The sequence below is a fragment of the Pseudorca crassidens genome, chromosome 3 (genome assembly GCF_039906515.1).
Source record: "Pseudorca crassidens isolate mPseCra1 chromosome 3, mPseCra1.hap1, whole genome shotgun sequence".
Taxonomy (NCBI): domain Eukaryota; kingdom Metazoa; phylum Chordata; class Mammalia; order Artiodactyla; family Delphinidae; genus Pseudorca; species Pseudorca crassidens.
The window spans coordinates 63,218,742-63,239,898 of NC_090298.1; the positions used below are offsets into that span (position 1 = coordinate 63,218,742).

Consider the following 21,157-nt stretch of genomic DNA (forward strand, 5'->3'; position numbering starts at 1 on the left):
ACTTATATTTTCACAACTATTAAAGCTCACTCAAGAAGAAATATTAAATGTTTGTTCTATTAGTGAATGTTAGCTACTAAGGCAGGGAGTTGAGTCTGGACTTTATAGATAAATAAGGGTCCCCAAGCAGCTCTCAGTTCATTAACGGGAAAAAACAAAGCTTAATACTGATCAGTGTAGAAGAGTGAGGGAAAACTTGGCCAGGAAAATCTTCTCTGGGGAGGAGTCACCCGGCTGAGAGACAGGAAGGATCAGTAAAAAAAATGTTTATCAGATTTGAGCTTGAGGAGCGGGTCCAGGGCAGCTCTCCGCCAACCACCCTCCTCCGTCTGCCGCTCCGCCTTTCTCTAGGCAGTCTCAGCCCTTCCCCTACGCGCTCGCGCTCGCTCTCGCAGCTGCTGAACGTCCCACGCCCTCCCAGCCGGGCCCCCAGGAGCCGTGCGCTTGCGCACTCGAGCGAAGACCTCGCAGGAGAGAGTGAAGCGGCTGCCGGAAGTATGACCTCCGTCCCCCTACTCGCCGTTTCCATCCGGGGTCACGTCGGTCTTCCGGGTGTTTCCGACAGGGCTTTCTACGCCGCTTTTTTCCGCCTACATTTTGGTCTTCCGTCTCTTGCCATCTTCCTCGAGTTCCCTCACCCTTGCTGCCCCTGCCTTTTCTTGTGTCGTACCTCCCCGGCCGCCGAGCCCGGGAATTAGATCGCAATCCGGAGCCGGAGCCGGGCCTACCCATTCCGCGCGGGTACTACCACCTTTGGCTCTGGAGAAGGCTAGGACCGAGCGCGCCGGGCCGTCCCTGCTCCGGCTCTGGAGCTCCTGGGCTGGCGGTGCCGGTAGATTCTCCTGCTTAGCCTTCCCCGAGGACACTTGTGAGTTAGGGGGTTTCGGAGAGGAAAGCAACGGTGTAGGCCTGGGTGGGGGGCGGGGCGCCGGGAACTTTTTCGGAAACTGTAGTGTTTTGCGTGGGAGGTTCCGGCATAATCTCTCTGATATCCCAGACGTATGGGCGGCCCCCAGGCTGCGGTACTTTATGAAGAATCTTAGGAACTCTTAAACGTTTCCCATTCGTTTGTCTTTCTCGCGCCCCGTCCTCAGTCTAGGACCAAACAAGGAAGACTGTCTTGGGACACTGCATGGGGTTTCAAAGGGTGGTGAAGAACTAAGGTAAATATCAGGATTAATAATTTAAAATTTAAGACTTTTCACTAAATGGTTGTGAAATTGTCTCGGTTTTTAGCTTTACAGGAAACCGCACAGGTTAGGACTGTCAGATTGTTGTCTATCCCTTTTGTTTTCGCACCGTTCAGCCTTTGTAGATAGGTTCTCCATCTCTCTTTCTAGGTCAGAACACGGGGGGCTTATGTGTCTCGTAAATCCTCTACTATCCAAGTTCCCTGCCTTGTTTGATCCTCTCTCAACTCTTTGTTTAAAATAGCAGTCGTTTATTTATATTGGTATACCAATAGGGTGAACAAAAAAGAAAATGAAACTAAAACTCAAGCTACATTGGCAACCTAACAAACGTGTGGTGTATGGTTTTGTGGGGAAAGATCAGAACCGAACACTAAGTCTGCGTATTTGAATTACAGGCGACATACTACTTTTGTAAATACCCTCATATTGTATGCTTTATTACCACAAGGCTTTAAACATGGAATTAATAGCTAGAAGGCTCTTAATATGTACTGATGAATAGCCAAATAATAGTAGCAGTACTCTGTTGGTGTGAATAGTCTCAATTCTGTCTGATCAGGAAGTGTAACAAGCTGTGTGTGAAATAGGTATTTAAGAAATGTCCATTTGGAATCATGTGGCTAGATTATTTTTTAATACTTGGATGGGATCTAATTCTTGATCAGAGGGGATATATGTATAGCTGGTTGACTTTGCTGTGCAGTAGAAACTAACACAACATTGTAAAAGCAACTATACTCCAATAAAAATTAATTTAAAAAAAGGACTGTCGTTATCAAAACCTGTGGGTGGTTTGACAGAGGGTGAGCAGGATTTAGGAGTTGGACTTGTTGCATTATGGAGAAAAAAAGTGAGTTTAGGGGATCAAAGGCATTTGGACAAAGTGGACAGATAACTAGATTTGCTACTACATTTCTGGTTTTTATACTAGGTAGATTCCACTTTCCAGAGAATCTTGATGAACGAATTATGTAACCTTGAGTGTTCTCTAATTCCTTGGAGGAGAGGTCAAGTTTAGGACAGAAATTCCGGGTTGTAAGTTATAGGACCAAATGCTATATCACTAGGAATTACTTTGTGAACTACTCCTTTACTACCTTGTCTCATATATGACTATTTACAAATAAATCTGTGTAACTTCCAAATGGGCAACCTTAGTCAAGAAGTAATCCTTAAGATTCTCTCCTTAAGGCAAGAACCAATGCAACAGTTTTAAAGCAGTTCAAAATTTACCTAGATTATTCTTTTTTATAGTCAAGCACAGATTGAGAAATTGATAATTTTCAAACTAAGAAAAATAGGATACCACCAATATCTGGATTTTATTTATCATAAAATTTCTTACACCTGCTACCAATGTTAATGTGGAGTAATTTTTTTTTATGGATCATTGTCTACTTGGTGAAGAAGGCTTTCATTCAGAATATAAAGAAAAAGATTTAAAATTTTGTAGAGGTCCCCTTAAATCTGGTATGGTAATAGTTTTGCTGGATTTTATTCTCAGAAACTCTATTCTGTTTAAAAAATGATCCCTTATATTGTTTTATTATAATAGGTTATTATTTTGGTGTCATTTTTATCTTCATCAAAATTAGTGTTGGAATGTATTAGGAGAAATATTAGAAAGAGGAATTGAAATTCATGGGCTTTTGGTTTACTTCCTTATCTCTAGATGGTCATGCAGAATACTTGTGTTGGAAAGCATTGAATGTCATTGATTACATTCCCTAGGAATGATCCTCCCCACTTTGAAGGCTGGCCTGGTTAAGAGCCAGACTTGAGGGCCAAAAATTCATCCTGAGGAGAACCCGACAGATAACTTTGTTTTGGAGGCGCTGGAAAACCTTTGATGCTTATCTGGTAATTAGGGATAGGCTGATTTAGATAACTGCCCTAAAGTACACTTTTGAGTATGGAATCATTCTCAGCTTTTAAGTCGTGGTTGTTTGAGGAGTACTTCTGGGCTACAAGACATCTTTTGACTTATTCTTAAGTTTGAATCTGACCATGTAATGCAATAGAAATTAGGTGAGGTCTGGGCTATTATGTCATTTTGGGTCTCCAGCCTGAAGAAAAACACAAGCATATTATTTATAGGTATAAACAAAATGTCTAGAATTTTAACTACGAATTGATTTAAATAAATCTGAATATAGAGTGTTTTAATTCTAGTTTTTCTGAATACAAATTTCTTCTCTTGTTTGATCAGATCTATAGTATCTGTTACAACAAAATTAAATATCAAGCAAAATTCATTATAATGAATTGTATTTAATGTCATTTTCTCATGAATTCTTTGAAATAGTAATTGTTTTATGGGGAGTTGAGTCAGAGTAGCAGAGTCAAGGAAGCCAAGAAGGAGTGTAAGCCCAGGCAAAGGGAGAAGAAGGCATTAGTTGACAGCCTTAGATCTGGCATTCTACAATTATTGAGTGTACTTTTAATAAAGAATTCTCTGGAATCCTGCTTGGTTCAAGATACTGCCTCTGATCAGTGAACATCAGAGAGTACAGTTTAGCAGATTTGATAGGATTGATTTTTTGTTTTAATCAATTTCCTATAACAAGGGATAAAGGCCTGCTGAAGAAAGCTGACAAACTCTTGTTTTCTGGACGTAACACCTTGTCTCTGGTCCAAGTTAGAGTCAGGCACTTGGGATGGGATCTGATAGTGGCCCAAGACTATTGTCCATAATCTGTTATGAACCTTGGACTGGTGAATCTCACTCTTTGGCCAGTCTAGGAAATTTTAATCTTACAGAATTGAAAAGGAATAAAGTTTCTGTGAGTGACTTATTTGTCTCTTCCCAGATCTTTCTCTTTTCTCTCTTGTTGTCTCCTATTCTAATTTTTCCAGCCATCTTGTCTTAGTCCCAGAGGCAATTACCATTTCTTTTAGCAGCTTATATGTTATTTTCCTCTGTTGTTCTAAAAAAAAAAAACAACGTAGAAATTTTTATACAGCTTGGTTTTTGGATTGACATCTACTGAAAATGAGGATTTACCATTTTTATGTACCCTCTCTCATCATAAATTGTGAGATTTATGTGTGTATAAACATGTAAATATATGTAGCATATAGTATATTTTATGTAGCATATGTAATCTGTAAATACAGTGTAGTAAATATATAATAAATATATTACAATTTCTGTTTAAATCAGTATGTTCAATGTTCTTGTTATTGTAAGAACCAAGTAGGTGACTGATTATATTTCCTTTTTTATATGACCGTTTGAGTGTGTTTTGTCCATAGTTTAGTAATTTATTATTAACTTGCTGCATTTCTGTTCCTATAATTTCTGCTCTGTTAGCCGAACTCCTCTCTGTGGTCAAATATATAAGGTAATCTACCAGTTAATCTTTTTCCTCCTTGGATATCTTCTTGAAGACCTCTATGTGTTCTAACTTAAGCTGTTTAGCTTCCCTTTACCATCATCCTGGGGAATTTGTCTCTGCCCTGTGTCAGAGCTCCCTTTTCCTAGATCCCAGATTTTCTTTTCATTTTTCTTTTTTTTGATACTTTACATGTCTAAAAATGTTTTTATTTTCCTTTTGCACTGATAGTATAGCTGGGTATAAAATTATAGCTTGAAAGCATTTCCTTCGGAGCCTTGAAGGCATTCACTTCCTTGTTTTGTTTCCACTGTTGCTACTGAGAGGGCCAAAGCCATTTTGATTACCATCCCTTGGTGTTTTTTTTTTTTAATTGAAGTGTAGTTGATTTACAGTGTTGTGTTAATTTCTGCTGTATAGCAAAGTGATACAATTATACATTCTTTTTTATATTCTTTTCCATTATGGTTTATCTCAGGATATTGAATATAGTTCTCTGTGCTATATGGTAGGACCTTGTTGTTTATCCATACCATCCCTTTGTTTATAACATTTTCTTTCTCTGTAATATTTATAAGCTGCTTTTACCTGATATTCTGAAATGTCACTGTAATATACCTTTGTGTGTGTGTGTGTGTGTGTGTGTGTGTGTGTGTGTATGTATATATATATATATGTATATATATATTCAGTTGTGCTTTATACTCATTGGGTCCTTTCAATCTAAGGCTTGGTGTTCTTCAGTCTTGGACATTTTCTTGTTTTATTTACTTGGTAATTTCCTTTTCTGTGTTTTCGCTGTTCTTCCTGGAACTTCTGTTGTATTGGATGTTGGACCACATAGTTTGGTTTTATTATATTTTTTTCTCTTACTGTCCTGCCTCCTGTCTGCCCTCACCAATTTTTCCTTTTTGTTCATTCCTCAATGTTATTTTTAGCTTTCTGCTGGATATTTCTGCTTTTAATTTTCCAAGAGCCCTTTCTGCTTTTTAAAAAACACATTCTTATTTACATATTCAATGTTATTTCATTAATTATGGAGGGTTTTTTTTCCTCATTTTCCATTTGTTGCAGGTATTGTTTCTGTTTATTCCTAGGCCTTTTTTTTTTTTTTTTAACTTTTGATGATCCATGGATGTCTGTTTTCTAACTAGAAATCTAAATTGGAAGCTTATGTGCATGAGTAGGCAGTTCAATAGTAGGCTTCATTGTAGGTTGCGAGTGAGCTTAACTTTTTCTTGGTGAGCGACTGTTCCTATGTTACAGGTTCTTTGGTTACTGTATTATATGGTTTCTTGTTCCATTATTCCATAGATAAGTTTTCTAATTGCCTGAATTGGGAATGCAGGCTGGGGATCCTGTTTTTACTTTGTAGACTTAATACTTGTTTTCAGTTTGTTTTCTTACCCTACTCTTTGTAAGTCTATAGCCTCTTGGGGTCAGTCATTGCGAATAATAAATATCTAGTCTTCTGCTTGGGGTAGTGAACGATTCTGATTGCTTTGTACCTAGGTTTTCCCCATTCGTGTGGAGCAAACTGTCTTTTATTGGAAGTTCTTTTTATAAGTTGTTTAGACCTTGAGGGGAATCTCAGCATTTTATAAATAGTTATTAGGTGATACAAATTCCATCCCTTGTTTGATCAGATCTGTACGATCTAAATCCTGGGAATCAGGTTGTCATATGACAGCTTATACCTTTGAATAAATTAGATTGGGAATAAATGTAAGAAATTGTAGGATTTCATTAAATGTCTCACTTGGGTGGTTTCTTTTTATTATCAGAGTATAGTGGTGTTAACTTGATTCTAAAAGATTTGTTGATATTAGGATAAATTTATTAGGGAAAATTCATCACAAAATTAGAAATGCACAGATTTTACTATCATTTGAATAATGTGGTTAATCTAGATTTAAAATTTATTATTAGTAAGTTTTTTTGTTACTTATGGTGTGACTTAAGAGATCTGTTTGAACTTTAAAAAAATAACTTTGCAAATGAAATTCGTAACTTGGTAACTAATTGTTTATTAATTAGCAGATGCTAGTTATCAAAGAGTTCAATGTCTTTAAGCTATAATAAATTATCTTTAAAACTATTGTAGGTAGAAGAATACATGTTTACTCTTAGTGAACAAGAGCATGTTCCCAAACTCAATTTTGGGTCGCCCGCCTTTCACTCCAAACCATCAACAACATAATAACTTCTTCACCCTGTCACCAAGTCTTTATTCACACCAGCAGCTTATAGATGCACAGTTCAACTTTCAGAATACAGAGTAAGTACGGTGTTATTTTGGCCCATGTCACTTGTAAGTTTCATTTTCTACTTGACACAAATCCTTTTTATATGAAACATTTGGAGCTAGAGAAAATGTCATCATGTCTTGTTTTCTTGTGATCGGTGAACTGTTTAGTTTTTCTGAAATTAGTTTTTTGTTTTTAAGGAAAAAATGTATACTACTACTGTTCTTTCTTTGTCTTTGGTAGCTTGTCTAGAGCTGTATCATTACAGCAGTTGACATATGGAAATGTCAGTCCAGTACAGACCTCAACTTCCCCATTATTTCGAGGAAGGAAGTAAGTATTTCTTACTTATTTTAAAAGAAAAAATTGCATTTTGGGGAACTGTTTAACACTGTATCTTGTATTAAGTTGAATGGACACTATGCCCTACATTTTGTTTTCTGGGACCTGTGTGATCAGTCCTGTAACAGAATTTTAAAACTTCAAAGTATTTAAAAAATTTTAGGGATAACTGTCTTCAGATAACTACTTTTAATTGAGATTTTTAACTAAATAAGATGGATTTCTGTATCTGTTTGTTAGGGCCGCCATAACAAAGTACAATAGACTTGGTGGCTTAAACAACAGAAATTAATTTTCTCAAAATTCTGGGGGCTAGAAGTCCAAGATCAAGGTGTTGGCAGGTTTGGTTTCCTCTGAGGCCTCCCTCTTTAGCTTAGAGATGGCTGCCTTCTTTCTCTGTCCTCAGATGGTCATCCCTCTGTCTGTGTTTTCGGTGTCCTAATCTGTTCTTCTGAGGACACTAGTTATATTGGATTAGGGCTCACTCTAATGACCCCATTTTAACTCAGTTATTTCTTTAAAGGACCTGTGTCCAAATACAGTCACATTTTGAAGTACTAGGGGTTAAGACTTAAACATATGAATTTTGAGAGGACGTAATTCAGCCTATAACACCTTCTTTCTAGTAAAGTTTACTATTTGATTTGTCTTACACAGGTAAGTTTCCACGATAAACGTTATTATAATGAAAATTTCTACATGACATAAAGCTTTCTATAGAGAAGTCAGGAATCGATTCATTTTAACCAATTTGATTAAAAGAAATTGATGTATCATGGGGTAATTATGATAGAACTTTAGGGGTGATTATTAAAATAATATTTGGCAATATTTGCAAGATATTACTATTTATAGTCTATAAACATTCCGTAACTTTTATGTCCAACTAGAAATAACAGTAGCTAAGAATTATTGATCACTCACTATGTGTAGTAGGCATTGCTCTAAGGACTTTGCAGATAATGGTTTGACTAAGTTTCACAACACTTTATGAGGTAAGTACTGTTACGCCTCTTCTTTTGAGGAGAAAGCTGAAGCACACAGAAGTAATGATCTGGTTATTCAGGTAGGAGTAGCATAACTGGAATTTGAAACCAGGTGGTTTGGCTCTACATCCCATACTTAGAAGCACTGTGAATTGTTCTTCAAAGCTGCCATTGTGGAAAACTATATAATGATGCTTAAATTATTGACTTTATTCAAATTTTCATTTTTTAGAAATTGCCTTGATAGCCCATTTGTGAATCATGAATGAAAATAAATTCCACTAGTTCATAATTATACATATGTAATTTTAAAACTAAAATTGACATTCTCAATAGAAGGTATTCAGCATATAAAGCTCTAAATTTTATGTTTAAAAAATGTTAAAGGGGCTTCTCTCGTGGCTCAGTGGTTAAGAATTCGCCTGCCAATGTAGGGGACATGGGTTCGAGCCCTGGTCGGGGAAGATCCCACATGCTGTGGAGCAACTAAACCTGTGCACCACAACTACTGAGCCTGCGCTCTAGAGCCCGTGAGCCACAACTACTGAGCTCACGTGCCACAACTACTGAAACCCACGCGCCTAGAGCCCGTGCTGTGCAACAAGAGAAGCTACCACAATGAGAAGCCTGCGCACCACAATGAAGACCCCGCTCACCGCAATTAGAGAAAGCCTGCACGCAGCAACAAAGACTCAACACAGCCAAAATTAAATGAATAAATAAATTATTAAAAAATAAAAAAAATTAAATATACACTCATGTTTTTAGCATCTTTACCTGTGGGTAGGAGTACCAGTTATTTTGTGGGTCTGTCAAGGAGAGAGTAACTGACATAATCCCAAGAGTATTAAAATAAAAACCTTCAGGTGGCTATGACTCATAAAATTTTAGAGTTCAAAAGGAATTGGATAATTTCCTATGGTGTAAACAACTTAAGAAAGTAAATACCTTTCTTTTCCCACAAATAAGTACTTTTAAATTATTTTTCCCTTTTTGTTTTGAATTTTTTAAGCCTCCAGAAAAATTTGAATAGTACAATTAACACCTGTATGTGGTTTTCCTAGATTGATCGGTTCTGCGAGATTTGTTTTATTCTGCCTTTTTCCTTCCCTATCCCTACTTTTTTCTGAGTGATATGAAAGAAGGTTGTTGACATCGTTGCACTTTACCCCGCAACACATCAGTGCATTCCTCCTAAGAACAAGGATATTCTCTTGTATAACCAAAAATATATTGATCATGCCCAAGAAATTTAACATTAGTACAATACTGTTATCTGAAATGCAGTTCATTTTCAGATTTCTTTAGTTGTCCAACGTCTTTATATAAAGCTTTTCTAAAAAGTAACTGTCTCTTAATTTGGTCTTTCCTACTGATAAACCAGAACATAGGTGGTCTCAAAGAGCCCTTTTTTATATATAGCACTCCGTTCAGTTAATCTCTTCCTCCCTATGTTAGAGTTTGGATCTTTTATTGTTAGTGATTCTATAAATAGAAATTCTTCTGCCAAGTTTTTGCTGCTGATAAGAAGTATTGTGGTAATTCAAATGCAGGAGACCAACCCTAATGTATATATGTGGTTTGTTTTTTTAAAAAATATGCATCATTATTACACATTTTTCCTAAAGCGTTCTCTAAGGCATCTCTTATGCCGAAAATGAATATTTTAAGATTCATTTAGAGCTAATGTGGCCTCGCTGAAAAAGTCGGTATTGTCATCTATTTATATATTTTTAGTGTTTTCTATTTGTAATCAGAAAATTATATCTTTAATCACTAAGGTATATTGTTTGTTTTCAGGAGATTAAACGATGAAAAGAATCTTCCTCTTGATGGTAAACGACAACGTTTCCATTCACCTCACCAAGAGCCAACTATAGTTAACCACATAGTGCCTTTATCAGGTGAAAGAAGATACTCAATGCCGCCATTGTTTCATACACACTATGTACCAGATATAGTCAGAGGTGTTCCGCCTTTTCGAGAAATACCATTTTTAGAACCTAGAGAAATCACACTGCCTGAGGCCAAAGATAAGGTAATTTTAATGTAGATTTTAGTTTTATCTTTTGGGAAGTTAATATAAATAGTGTATTGAAAGTATCAGAAATATCTAATGTCTTGGATTAAGTAGAACATGCCCTTTTTTGCACTATTTAAAGTACTATTCAGAGCTTTCTGTCTAAATTTGATTCTCTGATTTTTGTGAGCTGTTCTTCTATGGAAATGCAGCTTTCATATCAGTATATCAGATTTTCTGTGATTCATAAAAATCTGGGATTAGAGCCTAAAACATTTGATTTCTTAGTTTAGAGAATTCTGTTGTTACCTATTCTTATTACAGAAAAACAAGCTTTCATATGGATATTGTAGTAAAGTATTAAAAAGCATCTTTTGGGATATTTGTTTTTATCATGAGGTTTTTAATGTCAAAAATAGAGAACCCAGGAGTCAGTGAGAAAGTAATACTTCCAAAGGGATATGATCAGGAAAGATTTATCAAAAACATTATTTGTAAAAAAAAATTTTGAATAAATGAAATGAAGCTCTTAAAATAATAATTCTTGGGAAATGACATTATCAGCATTGGGGAACAATGAGTTATTTAATACCAGTATTAGAAGCATATCTCTTCTCTCTCCCCATATTTAGTGAAACCTAAAAAAAAAATTCTGGGTAATTTAGAAGAGTTTATAATGTAAATATCTGCATTCTCTTGAATTGTCTGTGGCTTATATTTGTTGTTTTTGCATTTTCAAAGCTGCACTACTCTGGAGATATTTGTAGGCTAAGGAGAAGGAGCCTGAAAAGAGTGTAGTGACTTTATTTTGGGTTCCTAGCAACCAGCGTAGGTCTGGAACATAGTAAGTGTACAGAAAATGTTGGGTCAAAAAGGAACACTTGCTGCATTCCTTAGTTGTGCTGCTTTTTATTCTCCTATCATTCCTTTTTTTCTTTAATTGAGATGTAATTGTATCATAAAATTCTTTTTTTTTTTTTTTTTGGCTGTGTTGGGTCTTCGTTGCTGCACACGGGCTTTCTCTAGTTGGGCAAGCGGGGGCTACTCTTCATTGTGGTGTGCGGACTTCTCATTGCAGTGGCTTCTCTTGTTGTGGAGCACGGGCTCTAGGCGCGCAGGCTTCAGTAGTTGTGGCACATGGGCTTAGTTGCTCCGTGGCATGTGGGATCTTCCCAGACCAGGGCTTGAACCCATGTCCCCTGCATTGGCAGGAGGATTCTTAACCACTGTGCCACCAGGGAAGTAAGTCCACGTAAAATTCACTCTTTTAAAGTGCATGATTCAGTGGTTTTTATTATATTCACAAGGTTGTGCAACCATTACCACTGTCTAATTCCAGTACCTTTTATCACCCCCAAAAGACACCTTGTACCCAGTAGCAGTTCCTTTCTCATCTCTGCCCCTCTCCCCCAGCCTTTGGCAACCACTAATCGATTTTTTATCAGTATGGATTTGTCTGTTTTGAACATTTCATATAAATGGAGTCATACAATATGTGGTCTTGATTCTTTCACTTAACATGTTTTCAAGATTCATCCATGTCATAGCATTTCTCAGTTCTTTATTCCTTTTTATAGCTGAGTAATATTCCATTGTATAGATAAACCATATTTTATTTGTGCATGCCTCAGTTGATGGATTTTTGGGCTGTTTCCACTTTTTGACTATTCTGCTATATCTGTGTACAAGTTTTTGTGTGGACATGTTTTCATTTCTCTTGGGTCTATACCTAGGGGTGAAATTGCAGAGTTATGCAGTAGCTCAGTGTATAACTTTTTGAGGAATTGCCAACATATTTTCTAAAATGGCTGCACCATTTTACATTTCTACCAGCAGTGTGTGAGTGTTCCAGTTTCTTCACATCTTTGCCAACACTTTTTATTGTTTGTCTTCTTGATTATAACCAGGTGGGTTATAACCTAGTGGGTGCGAAATGGTATCTCATTTTGATTTTGGTTTGCATTTCCCTAATGACTAATGATGTTGATCATCTTTTCATTTGTGTGTTGGAATGTGTATCTTCTTTGGAGAATTGTCTATTCAGATCCTTTGTCCATTTTTAAATTGTTTTTGTTATTCTTGTTGAGTTGTAAGAGTTGTTTATATGTTCTGAATACTAGACTTTTATCAGATAGATGATTTGCAAATATATTCTTCCATTCTGTGGTGTCTCTTTTTACTTTCTTTATGGTCTCCTTTGAAGCGCAAAAGCTTTTTTCATTTTGACGAAGTCCAATTTGTTTTTCTTTGGTTGCTTGAGCTTCTGGTGGCATATCTAAGAAACCATTGCTTAATCCAGGGTCACAAAAATTAATGCCTCCATGTTATTCTAAGAGTTTTATAGTGTTCTTAGATTTAGGTCTTCGATCCATTTTGAGTTAATCTTTATATATGATGTGAAGTAGGGGATCTAACTTAATTTTTTGCTCTTGGTCCAATTGTCCCAGCACTGTTTAAGAAAAAGGCTGTCATTCTTTTCTTACTGTGAAGTAGGAAAAGCATTTAGTCAATACCAGTGGGAGGAAGGAAAAAGCAGAGTGATTAACTTGGGATGTTTTGGTACCCCCCCACCCCCCCTCAACTGTTTGTCCTTTCTTTGCTTTCTCATTTTAAAGAAACTCATGTAATACTATATTGTGAAAGCCTGTGGTATAAATCACATGAGACCAATTCTTTGAATGACGATATAACCACCTTTTACTACGTGTGGGTTTTTGATATATACATGCAGGTAGGCCCATTTTTTATGGAATATATTATGCATGAGTATTGAAGTTCTCTATTTTTGCATTTATTTATTTGTATGTTTGTAATAGTTAATTCTTAAAACTAACTAAATAACTACTAGTTCTGCATATGGATCAGGGATATACTGAGTCTCAGTAAATGTAATAACATGATTCACATTAGTCAGTATAAATCATCTAGTAAAGTATGGTTCCATATCAGTAACTTTTTCTTTGCTTGGTAGCATAGAAAAAGATTGTCCTGAATCTTATGTTTTTGGCATAAGCACTTATTTCAAGGGATAAAGATAATATTCTGTTGTTAAACCAATTTCTTTGAGTGCTACTCTGTACTTGCCTAGTTGTGGGAGAAAGACTGCAAGTAGTTAGTTCTGTGTCCATTCTTTAAGTGAACACTTTTTTTTTTTTTTTGCGGTATGCGGGCCTCTCACTGTTGTGGCCTCTCCCGTTGCGGAGCACAGGCGCTGGACACGCAGGCTCAGCGGCCATGGCTCACGGGCTTAACCGCTCCGCGGCATGTGGGATCTTCCCGAACTGGGGCACAAACCCGTGTCCCCTGCATCGGCAGGCGGACTCTCAACCACTGCGCCACCAGGGAAGCCCTTTAAGTGAACACTTTTTAAGAAAACTAACATTTATTGATGTCTCTTCTCTTCTAGGCATTCTACATATGCTATATTATTTAGTCTTTTCAACAACCCCATGACATGGATATTATCCTAATTTTACTGAGACTCAGAAAGCTAAATAACTTGCTCAAGGTCACAGCTAGTAAGTGACAGAACCAAGAGTTGACCCTCATCTCTAATAATATAAACAGGAGGAACTTAAGATGCTTAAAATCAAGAGTAGGGAGATGACATTCTTAGAACTGACTATAATAGCTGGTAATCTGTGGCAGTAATAGTTAATGTTTACTGAGTGTCTTTCTTTGCCAGCAGTGAGCTCAGTAGTTTGTATGGTTTACCTCTGTTTATCTCTGCTGGATTGTAAAATGAGTGAGAGGTTCAGTGAGAAATAAAAGTGGAGCAGTAGTTTGAGGCTTTGATTGCACAGTAGAATGCCATTGAAGGTTTTTGAGTAGAGGACTATCCCAATTAGATTTGCATTTTTGGGAAGATAGTTCTTAGAGTATAGTGGAGTTTGGTTTGGAATAGGAGGGCCTGGAAGTTGGATGATTACCTTGAAGGCTATTAATTATCAAATTCTTTCAGATGAGAGGTGCTGAAGCTTTCAGTTACAGTGGATGATTGTGGAAAAGATGTGAGAGACCATGCATAAGGAAAATTGATAGATGTGTGGAATGATTGAATATAGGGGAGAGAGGGAGAGAGAGAGATATCAATAACTTTAATGATTTGATTCTGGACTGTTAACAGAGATAAGGAACTCAGATTTTGGGTGTATAAGCTGACTGAGGAAGTAGTCAAGAGTTTTTTTGAACTATGGGGAAATCTGCTGTAACGTTTGTGCTCTTGAAAGACCTCATGTTCTGCAGATTGCACACTAAGAATATAGGGCTATGGGAAAATAGGGCTGGAGGACACTACTCAAAACCTAAACAGTTTTGTAACCAGAACGCTATCAAGAATAATAATTGATATCTTAGGAAATGACTTGGACAGACCAGGTAGGTGGCTTAGCATGTGGATGCTGCTGCATGGGATATTAAAAATATACATTACAGAGTTGAGATGTGCTGGCTTGTGGAGGGCACTGAGACAAGGCAGTTAAAAGTGGCGCTCTGAGTCAGTGAGTCTGCTGTTAAGATAGACTCAGAAGGAAATACACCAGCAGAGAGCTGTGAGTCTGGGGGTTTGCCTGTCAAGTGGGAACCCGGGATATGGATGCTTATTTTTAGTTGTCTTAGATCTATAAGGACTCCTGCCTGTGAGCAGCCAAGCTGAGGGCTTTTTTTTTTTTCTTGTAAGGTTATAATTCCACAATTTCAGCTCCACGTACAAGTCAACCCAATTAATACATTAAATTGATACTGTTCCCTTATTTACCAATCATCTGTAAGCTAATTAGTATTGTAGAAAAACATGTTGTAGCTGAACTGGCCATATATATTTCAGAAGCAAGGCTGGGGCCAGAGATATGAATCCTGAAGTCACCTGAAATAGAAGTGACAATTGAAACTCCTGAAGTAGATTAGATTCTGTATTTTTTTAGTATCCAGCAAATATTTGTGGGTGACAGCTATATGCTACAACGTTGTGCCAAAACATTTTGGTAAACGTACATGGTCTCTTTAACATGTACATACAGTATAGTGAGAGGGAGAGCCATTAAAAAATAATCATGCAAATCACAGTTTTATTTATATATAAGTGCTATAAAGGAAAATTGCAGAGTGGTAAGAGAATTTATTTGAAATTTCAGTGATGGTCTAGAGGAGGTAATGTTTGAGCTGAGATCTGACGGGTGAGTAGGAGTTAACTAGTGAAAGAGTAGTGGGGGTGGAGAGAATGCTTTAGAGAGAGGGAACAGTGTATTTGAGGGTCTGAAAAATTGTAGAAGGGAGCATGGAGTATGCAAAGAACTGAAAGGAGGCCAAGGTGGCTAGAGTTTGATTGGTTTAGGAGTTTTTTAAGCAGGAAAGAGATGAGTTAAAATTATTCTGACTTCATTTTAAGCAGTTGAACAAGTGTGTATGTAGGGAATTTATGGTTGTGAAAGGTAATGGTGCCTTGAATTAGGAAGTGCTGGTAGTTAAGATGAAGAAAAACTGGATTTAAGCTTTGTTGGGGGAAGTGAAATTGATAGGATTTGATGATGGGTTAGAGATTAGGTCATCTAAGCATCTGCATCATGGGATGTTTAGCCACATTCCTGGCTTCAATTCACTAGATGCCACTTATCGCTGGTTATGACAACTAAAAATATCTATAGATATTGCCAGATGTCCCCTGGGGGGCAGAATTGCCTCTAGTTGAGAACCGCTGGTTTAGGTAGAGAAGAAAATATTGAAGATTACTCCCAGATTTCTGGCTTCTATAACTGGATGCATGGTGGTACCATTCACTGAGACAGAACAAAATGCAAGAGGAGCAAGCTTTAGGAGTATGTGTATTTAATAGGAATTGAAGGGTGAGCAGGGATGTCATGAGTTCTGTGGACATGTTGTCTTAAATGTGCATTTGAAACATCAAATTAGATATTTAGAGTTGATAGTTTAATACATATAGATCTGGAATTAAGAGGAAAGGTATTGACCAGAAGTGTACATTTGGTGATCATTGGCATGTAGATGATAATTGAAGCCAAGAGGATGGGTATGATTGTCTAGGGGGAGTGGTGAGCCTGGATCCAAGACTGATTGAAATAGGTTGAGGAAAGGGTAGGAAAACAGATACGGAAACTAAGCTTATTTACAATTGTTTTGGGAAGTTTGGCTGTGAAGAGGAGGAGCCGAAGATGGGAAGTTGGAACAAAGGAGTTTTTTTGTTTTGTTTTTGAGGTGGAAGAAACTTTAAGCACATATAAATGTTTATGGGAAAGATTCCTTAGAAGGTGGAAAGGGCATGGGTCCTGCCTATAGGTGGAGTGATTGGCTTTAGGTAAGAGAAAAGCTTTTTGGAACTGGAGGATATAGGAGGAGAGGATAGGTGTAGGTAAAAGGAAGATAGGTAGATTTGTACATATGGTATGGAGAAGTTAACAGAGTTTCCATAGTTGAGTGGCTTCTTCATGTTTTCTCTCTGAATTACTATGCAAGGTTATCTGTTGAGAGTAGAGAAGATGAAATGGGATGTCTGAGGTTTAAGAATAGTGGAGAAGGTTTGAAACAGTGTTTGCTGGGTAGTGTAAAGAGCTCACTTAACATTGGTAATAATGAATTTACTATTAATAATAATAAATCAGTCAGCTGCTTTAGTAAGTTCCAGGGAAATATTTTGTTAGTAGAAGTTTTAATTAGTTAGAGAATTAAACCTAAAAAATTAAATTTTTGAAAATGAGTACGTTCTGAGTTTAAATTTTTCCTCCATTTTAAAGTCTTTTCTCTGTTTTTCAAGTTGCTGTATTAGCAAACAGAACTCTTCTCAGTAAAAAAATCTGAGGTACTTTTCTGGATTTTAACTTTTATTTCATTCTAGTTTTTAGGTGAAGATATGGTTGCCTGAACAAAAAAGAGGCTTGTAGAGGAATCAATTATCTGAACTCCTGAATTCCATCTATAATAACTGATTTTTGAAAATTCTGGGTAGTTTGAAGGTATTAAGTGAATTGAAGTAATTGATTTTGAATTTTGAGTTGAGATGAGGATAGGTTGAGGTTTTCTTGGTACTGAGTATAAAGTAAAAAGATGATTATGAATGAATTGTTCAAGATTTCTTGTGTAATGTTCAGTTTTGGAAAGGAGCAAATTTTATGGAACCTCTTGACACCCTAGGAGGAACAATTTGGGGACAGTTATCTTGCAGATTTTTCAGAGGCTCTATCTTTAAAATTTTCAATATTCCACCTTATTTAGAAACAGAACAAATGTATATGCCCATATCTCCTATCAGTTTTTTTCCAGCTTTACTGAGATATGAGTAACAAATAAAAATTGTATATATTTAAAGTATACATGATGTTTTGATGTATGTATATGTTGTGAAATGATTACCATAATCAAGATAATTAAGGTGATATTCATCACCTCACAGTTATATTTTTTTGTGATGAGAACACTTGAAATCTACTCTCAGCAAATTTCAAGTGTACACTACATTATTATTAACTGAACGTATTCACTGTAATTGTACATTATGTCTCCAGAAGTTATTCATCTTATAACTGTAAGTTTGTGTCCTTTGAGCAGTATTTCCCCATTTTCCTCATCCTACTCCTCAGCCCCTAATAACTGCCATTCCACTCTCTGCTACTGTGAATTTGACTTTTTTAGAGTCCACATGTAAGTGAGGTCATGCAGTATTTGTCTTTCTGTGTCTAGCTTATTTCATTTAGCATAATGTCTTCCAGGTTCATCCATGTTGCAAATAGCAGAATTTCCTTCCTTTTTAAGGCCGAATAATATTCCATTGTGTATGTATACACGCGCACACACACACACACAAACAATTTTCTTTATCCATTCATCCATCAGTGGACACACTTAGGTTTTCTCCATATCTTGGCTACTGTGAATAATGCTGCAATGAACATGGGAGTGCAGATTCCTTGTTGAGATAGAGACTTTTTTCCTTTAGATATATACCCAGAAGTGGGATAGCTAGAACATATGGTAGTTCTATTTTTAATTTTTTGAGGAATCTCCTTGCTGTTTTCCAATATGGTTGTACTTCCTATGAATACTGTGTAAGGGTTCCCTTTTCTCCACATCCTCACCAACACTTATCTTTTGACTTTTTGGTAATAGCCATCTTAACAAGTGTGAGGCGATATCTCATTGTGGTTTTTTTTTAAATTTATTAATTAATTAATTTATTTTTGGCTTGTTGGGTCTTCGTTTCTGTGTGAGGGCTTTCTCTAGTTGCGGCAAGCGGGGGCCGCTCTTCATCGCGGTGCGTGGGCCTCTCACTATCGTGGCCTCTGTTGTTGCGGAGCACAGGCTCCAGACGTGCAGGCTCAGTAGTTGTGGCTCACAGGCCTAGTTGCGCCATGGCACGTGGGATCTTCCGAGACCAGGGCTCGAACCCGTGTCCCTTGCATTGGCAGGCAGATTCTCAACTACAGCGCCACCAGGGAAGCGCCTCATTGTGGTTTTGATTTTCATTTTCCTGATGCTAAGTAATACTGAACATCTTTTCATGTACCTGTTGGCCATTTGTATGTCTTCTTTGGAAAAATGTCTCTTTAGGTCCTTTGTCCATTTTTAAATTGGGTCATTTGTATTTTTGCTACTGAGTTGTATGAGTTTCTTATATATTTTGGATATTAACCCCTTCTCAGATATATGGTTTGCAAATATTTTCTCCCATTCTTTATGCTGCTTTTTCATATTGTTGATTTTTTTTGCTGTACAGAAAACTTTTATTTGACGTAGCTCCGCTTGTTGATTTTCGCTTTTGTTGCCTATGCTTTTGGTGTCAAATCTGAAAAATCATTGTCAAGACCAAGGTCATGGAGCTTTCCCATGAGTTTTACAGTTTCAGGTCTTACAATTAAATCTTTAATCCGTTTTGAGTTGATTTTTGTGTATGGTGTAAGGTAAGGGCCCATTTTCATTGTTTTGCATGGGGATATCCAGGTTTCCCAACACTGTTGAAGACTGTGCTTTTTCTATTGTATAGTCTTGACACCTTTTAGTTAACCATATGTGCATGGGTTTTTTCCTGGGCTCTCTATTATGTTCATTGGTCTGTGTGTCCATTTTTATGCCAGTACTATACTGTTTTGATTACTATAGCTTTGTAATAGAATTTGAAATCAGAAAGTGTCATGCGTCCAGCTTTGTTCTTCTTGCTTAAAACTGCTGTAGCTATTCTGGGTCATTGGTGGTTCCATGTGAATTTTAGGATTGCTTTTTCTATTTTGTTTGAAATGCCACTGGAATTTTGATAGGCATTGCATTGAATCTGTGGATAGCTTTGGGTACTGTGAACATTTCAACAATTTTGATTCTTCAGATCCATGAATGGGATATCTTTTCATTTATTTGTAGTCTTTAATTTCTCTCACCAGTGTTTTATAGTTTTCAGTGTACAGATCTTTTACCTCCTTGGTTAAATTTATTCTTGGGGCTCTATCTTTATAATGTATGTGTCTGTCAAAAATGTTTTAAAGCCACTGAGATGTAAATTCATGTAGAAAATCTAGACCAGGACTCAGCACAAGAGATCCTCAAATGAAAGCTTGTTTTGTTTGTTTTTTTTTCATCCTCCTTTTATTAGGCAGTTCTTTCTTGGCTAAGTTCAGATAATAGTATGTGCCTAAAAGCAGTCAGGGTTCAGGAAAAAAATCAGTAATTCAAACTGCCTAATCAGTGTACCAGTTGATAAATTAATCAAGAGATTAATTTATCTTGATTAAGATAAGCCAATGAAAGCTTATCTTAATTGGCTTATTATCTTGTAAGCCAATGAAGGCTCTACATTGTGGCCACACACAAAAAAAACCATAGTAATTTAACACATTAATAAAGAGTGGGTTGTTTTCAGCATGACATTTTCCTGATTCTATTTTATTTAATTTGAAGAGAAAGGGAATTCAGTATCAAGAATGAATTTAAACTTTTATTTCATAACTAGCTTTATTTTACTCAGTAATTGGTACTAGCTTTTTCTACAGTTACATGTGTAACAAAGATTGTGGCAATGAGAGAGCCTGAGGAATTGCTAGTTTTTGTTGAAGTGTTTGTGAACTAATGACCTATTTTCTGTACGATATTTAATTTTATTTCTCCTGTCTTGAAAGCTCATTGCTAATTTGTGTTTGTTGTTTGTAGATAGCACTTATATTTAGCCCAAACCCTGTTACCAATTTTCATGTATTATAGTAAGTGATCAGGTCTTGATACTCCCAGCTGAAAGGTTTTTTTCACTTTCTTTTACATGGGGACCCAGCTAATAGGGACAAATGGAGAATCTACTGAGAATACCCTGCAAAAGTTATACCTTAAGCTTTCTTTACTGACACATTTAAAAACTTTTCTGAATCTAAATCCATACTTAACTTGTCTTTAAGTTGTTGTTGATCTTGTGTTGATCTCAGACAATGATAACTTTATTGGTAATTTGGTTTGAGCCTGAGTTTGAGGACAGGTTATAATATTTTTTAGGAAAAAGGAACTTTGATATTTGGAACAAATATTAATTTAAATATTTTAAACTATTATGTAAATCTTATTTTTTATACAATTTTGAGAAGATATAATTTTTATATACAGTGAGAAATAGATATCTTCTATAATTAATTTTAAATTAAAGTAATAGATCTTGGCAGGCAGCCTAAACTGGTAGTATTGTAGAGATTTAAACAACTTTAAGAATAATGTATTTTACAGATACTTTGTTGCAATAGTTTTTTTTTATTAAACTAATGATTAGGAAGACTTTACTTTCGAATGAAACAAAAACAAAGTCTTGAAATGCCGTTATGCATAGTCAGCTTATTACATATATGATCTAAATATTTGATGCTTGATATTCAGCCAAGGAGATTTCATATCATACATTCTTCTATTTTTCCAGAATTATAAGACCATTGAGCCATCTTCTGAAATATTTCTCTAAATTTAAGCAAGAGAAGTCTTGTTTCAGCATATATGTGCATTTCTTTTGAATTTTTGTCTTATTTGGACTCTATATGTCTGGTGTAGGATAATCAATAAGGCGGCT

At 36.3% G+C, this 21,157-nt stretch overlaps 1 protein-coding gene across 7 annotated transcripts in view; it reads left to right on the forward strand.

Moving 5' to 3' along the window:
* The first annotated feature begins 465 nt into the window (after window positions 1–465).
* Window positions 466–21,157, forward strand: part of TENT2 (terminal nucleotidyltransferase 2) — a 58,588-nt gene continuing 37,896 nt past the window's right edge. For 2 of the 7 annotated variants that reach the window (XM_067731099.1, XM_067731104.1), the window contains exons 1-5: window positions 468–868; window positions 1,095–1,163; window positions 6,633–6,806; window positions 7,018–7,107; window positions 9,903–10,140. In XM_067731099.1, coding sequence (XP_067587200.1) covers window positions 6,670–6,806; window positions 7,018–7,107; window positions 9,903–10,140 — 465 coding nt within the window. In that variant the 5' untranslated portion in view covers window positions 468–868; window positions 1,095–1,163; window positions 6,633–6,669. Of the gene's footprint in view, window positions 869–901; window positions 1,164–6,632; window positions 6,807–7,017; window positions 7,108–9,902; window positions 10,141–21,157 lie in introns of those variants that run through there. The other 5 variants (XM_067731105.1, XM_067731106.1, XM_067731102.1 and 2 more) reach the window with 5 other exon arrangements.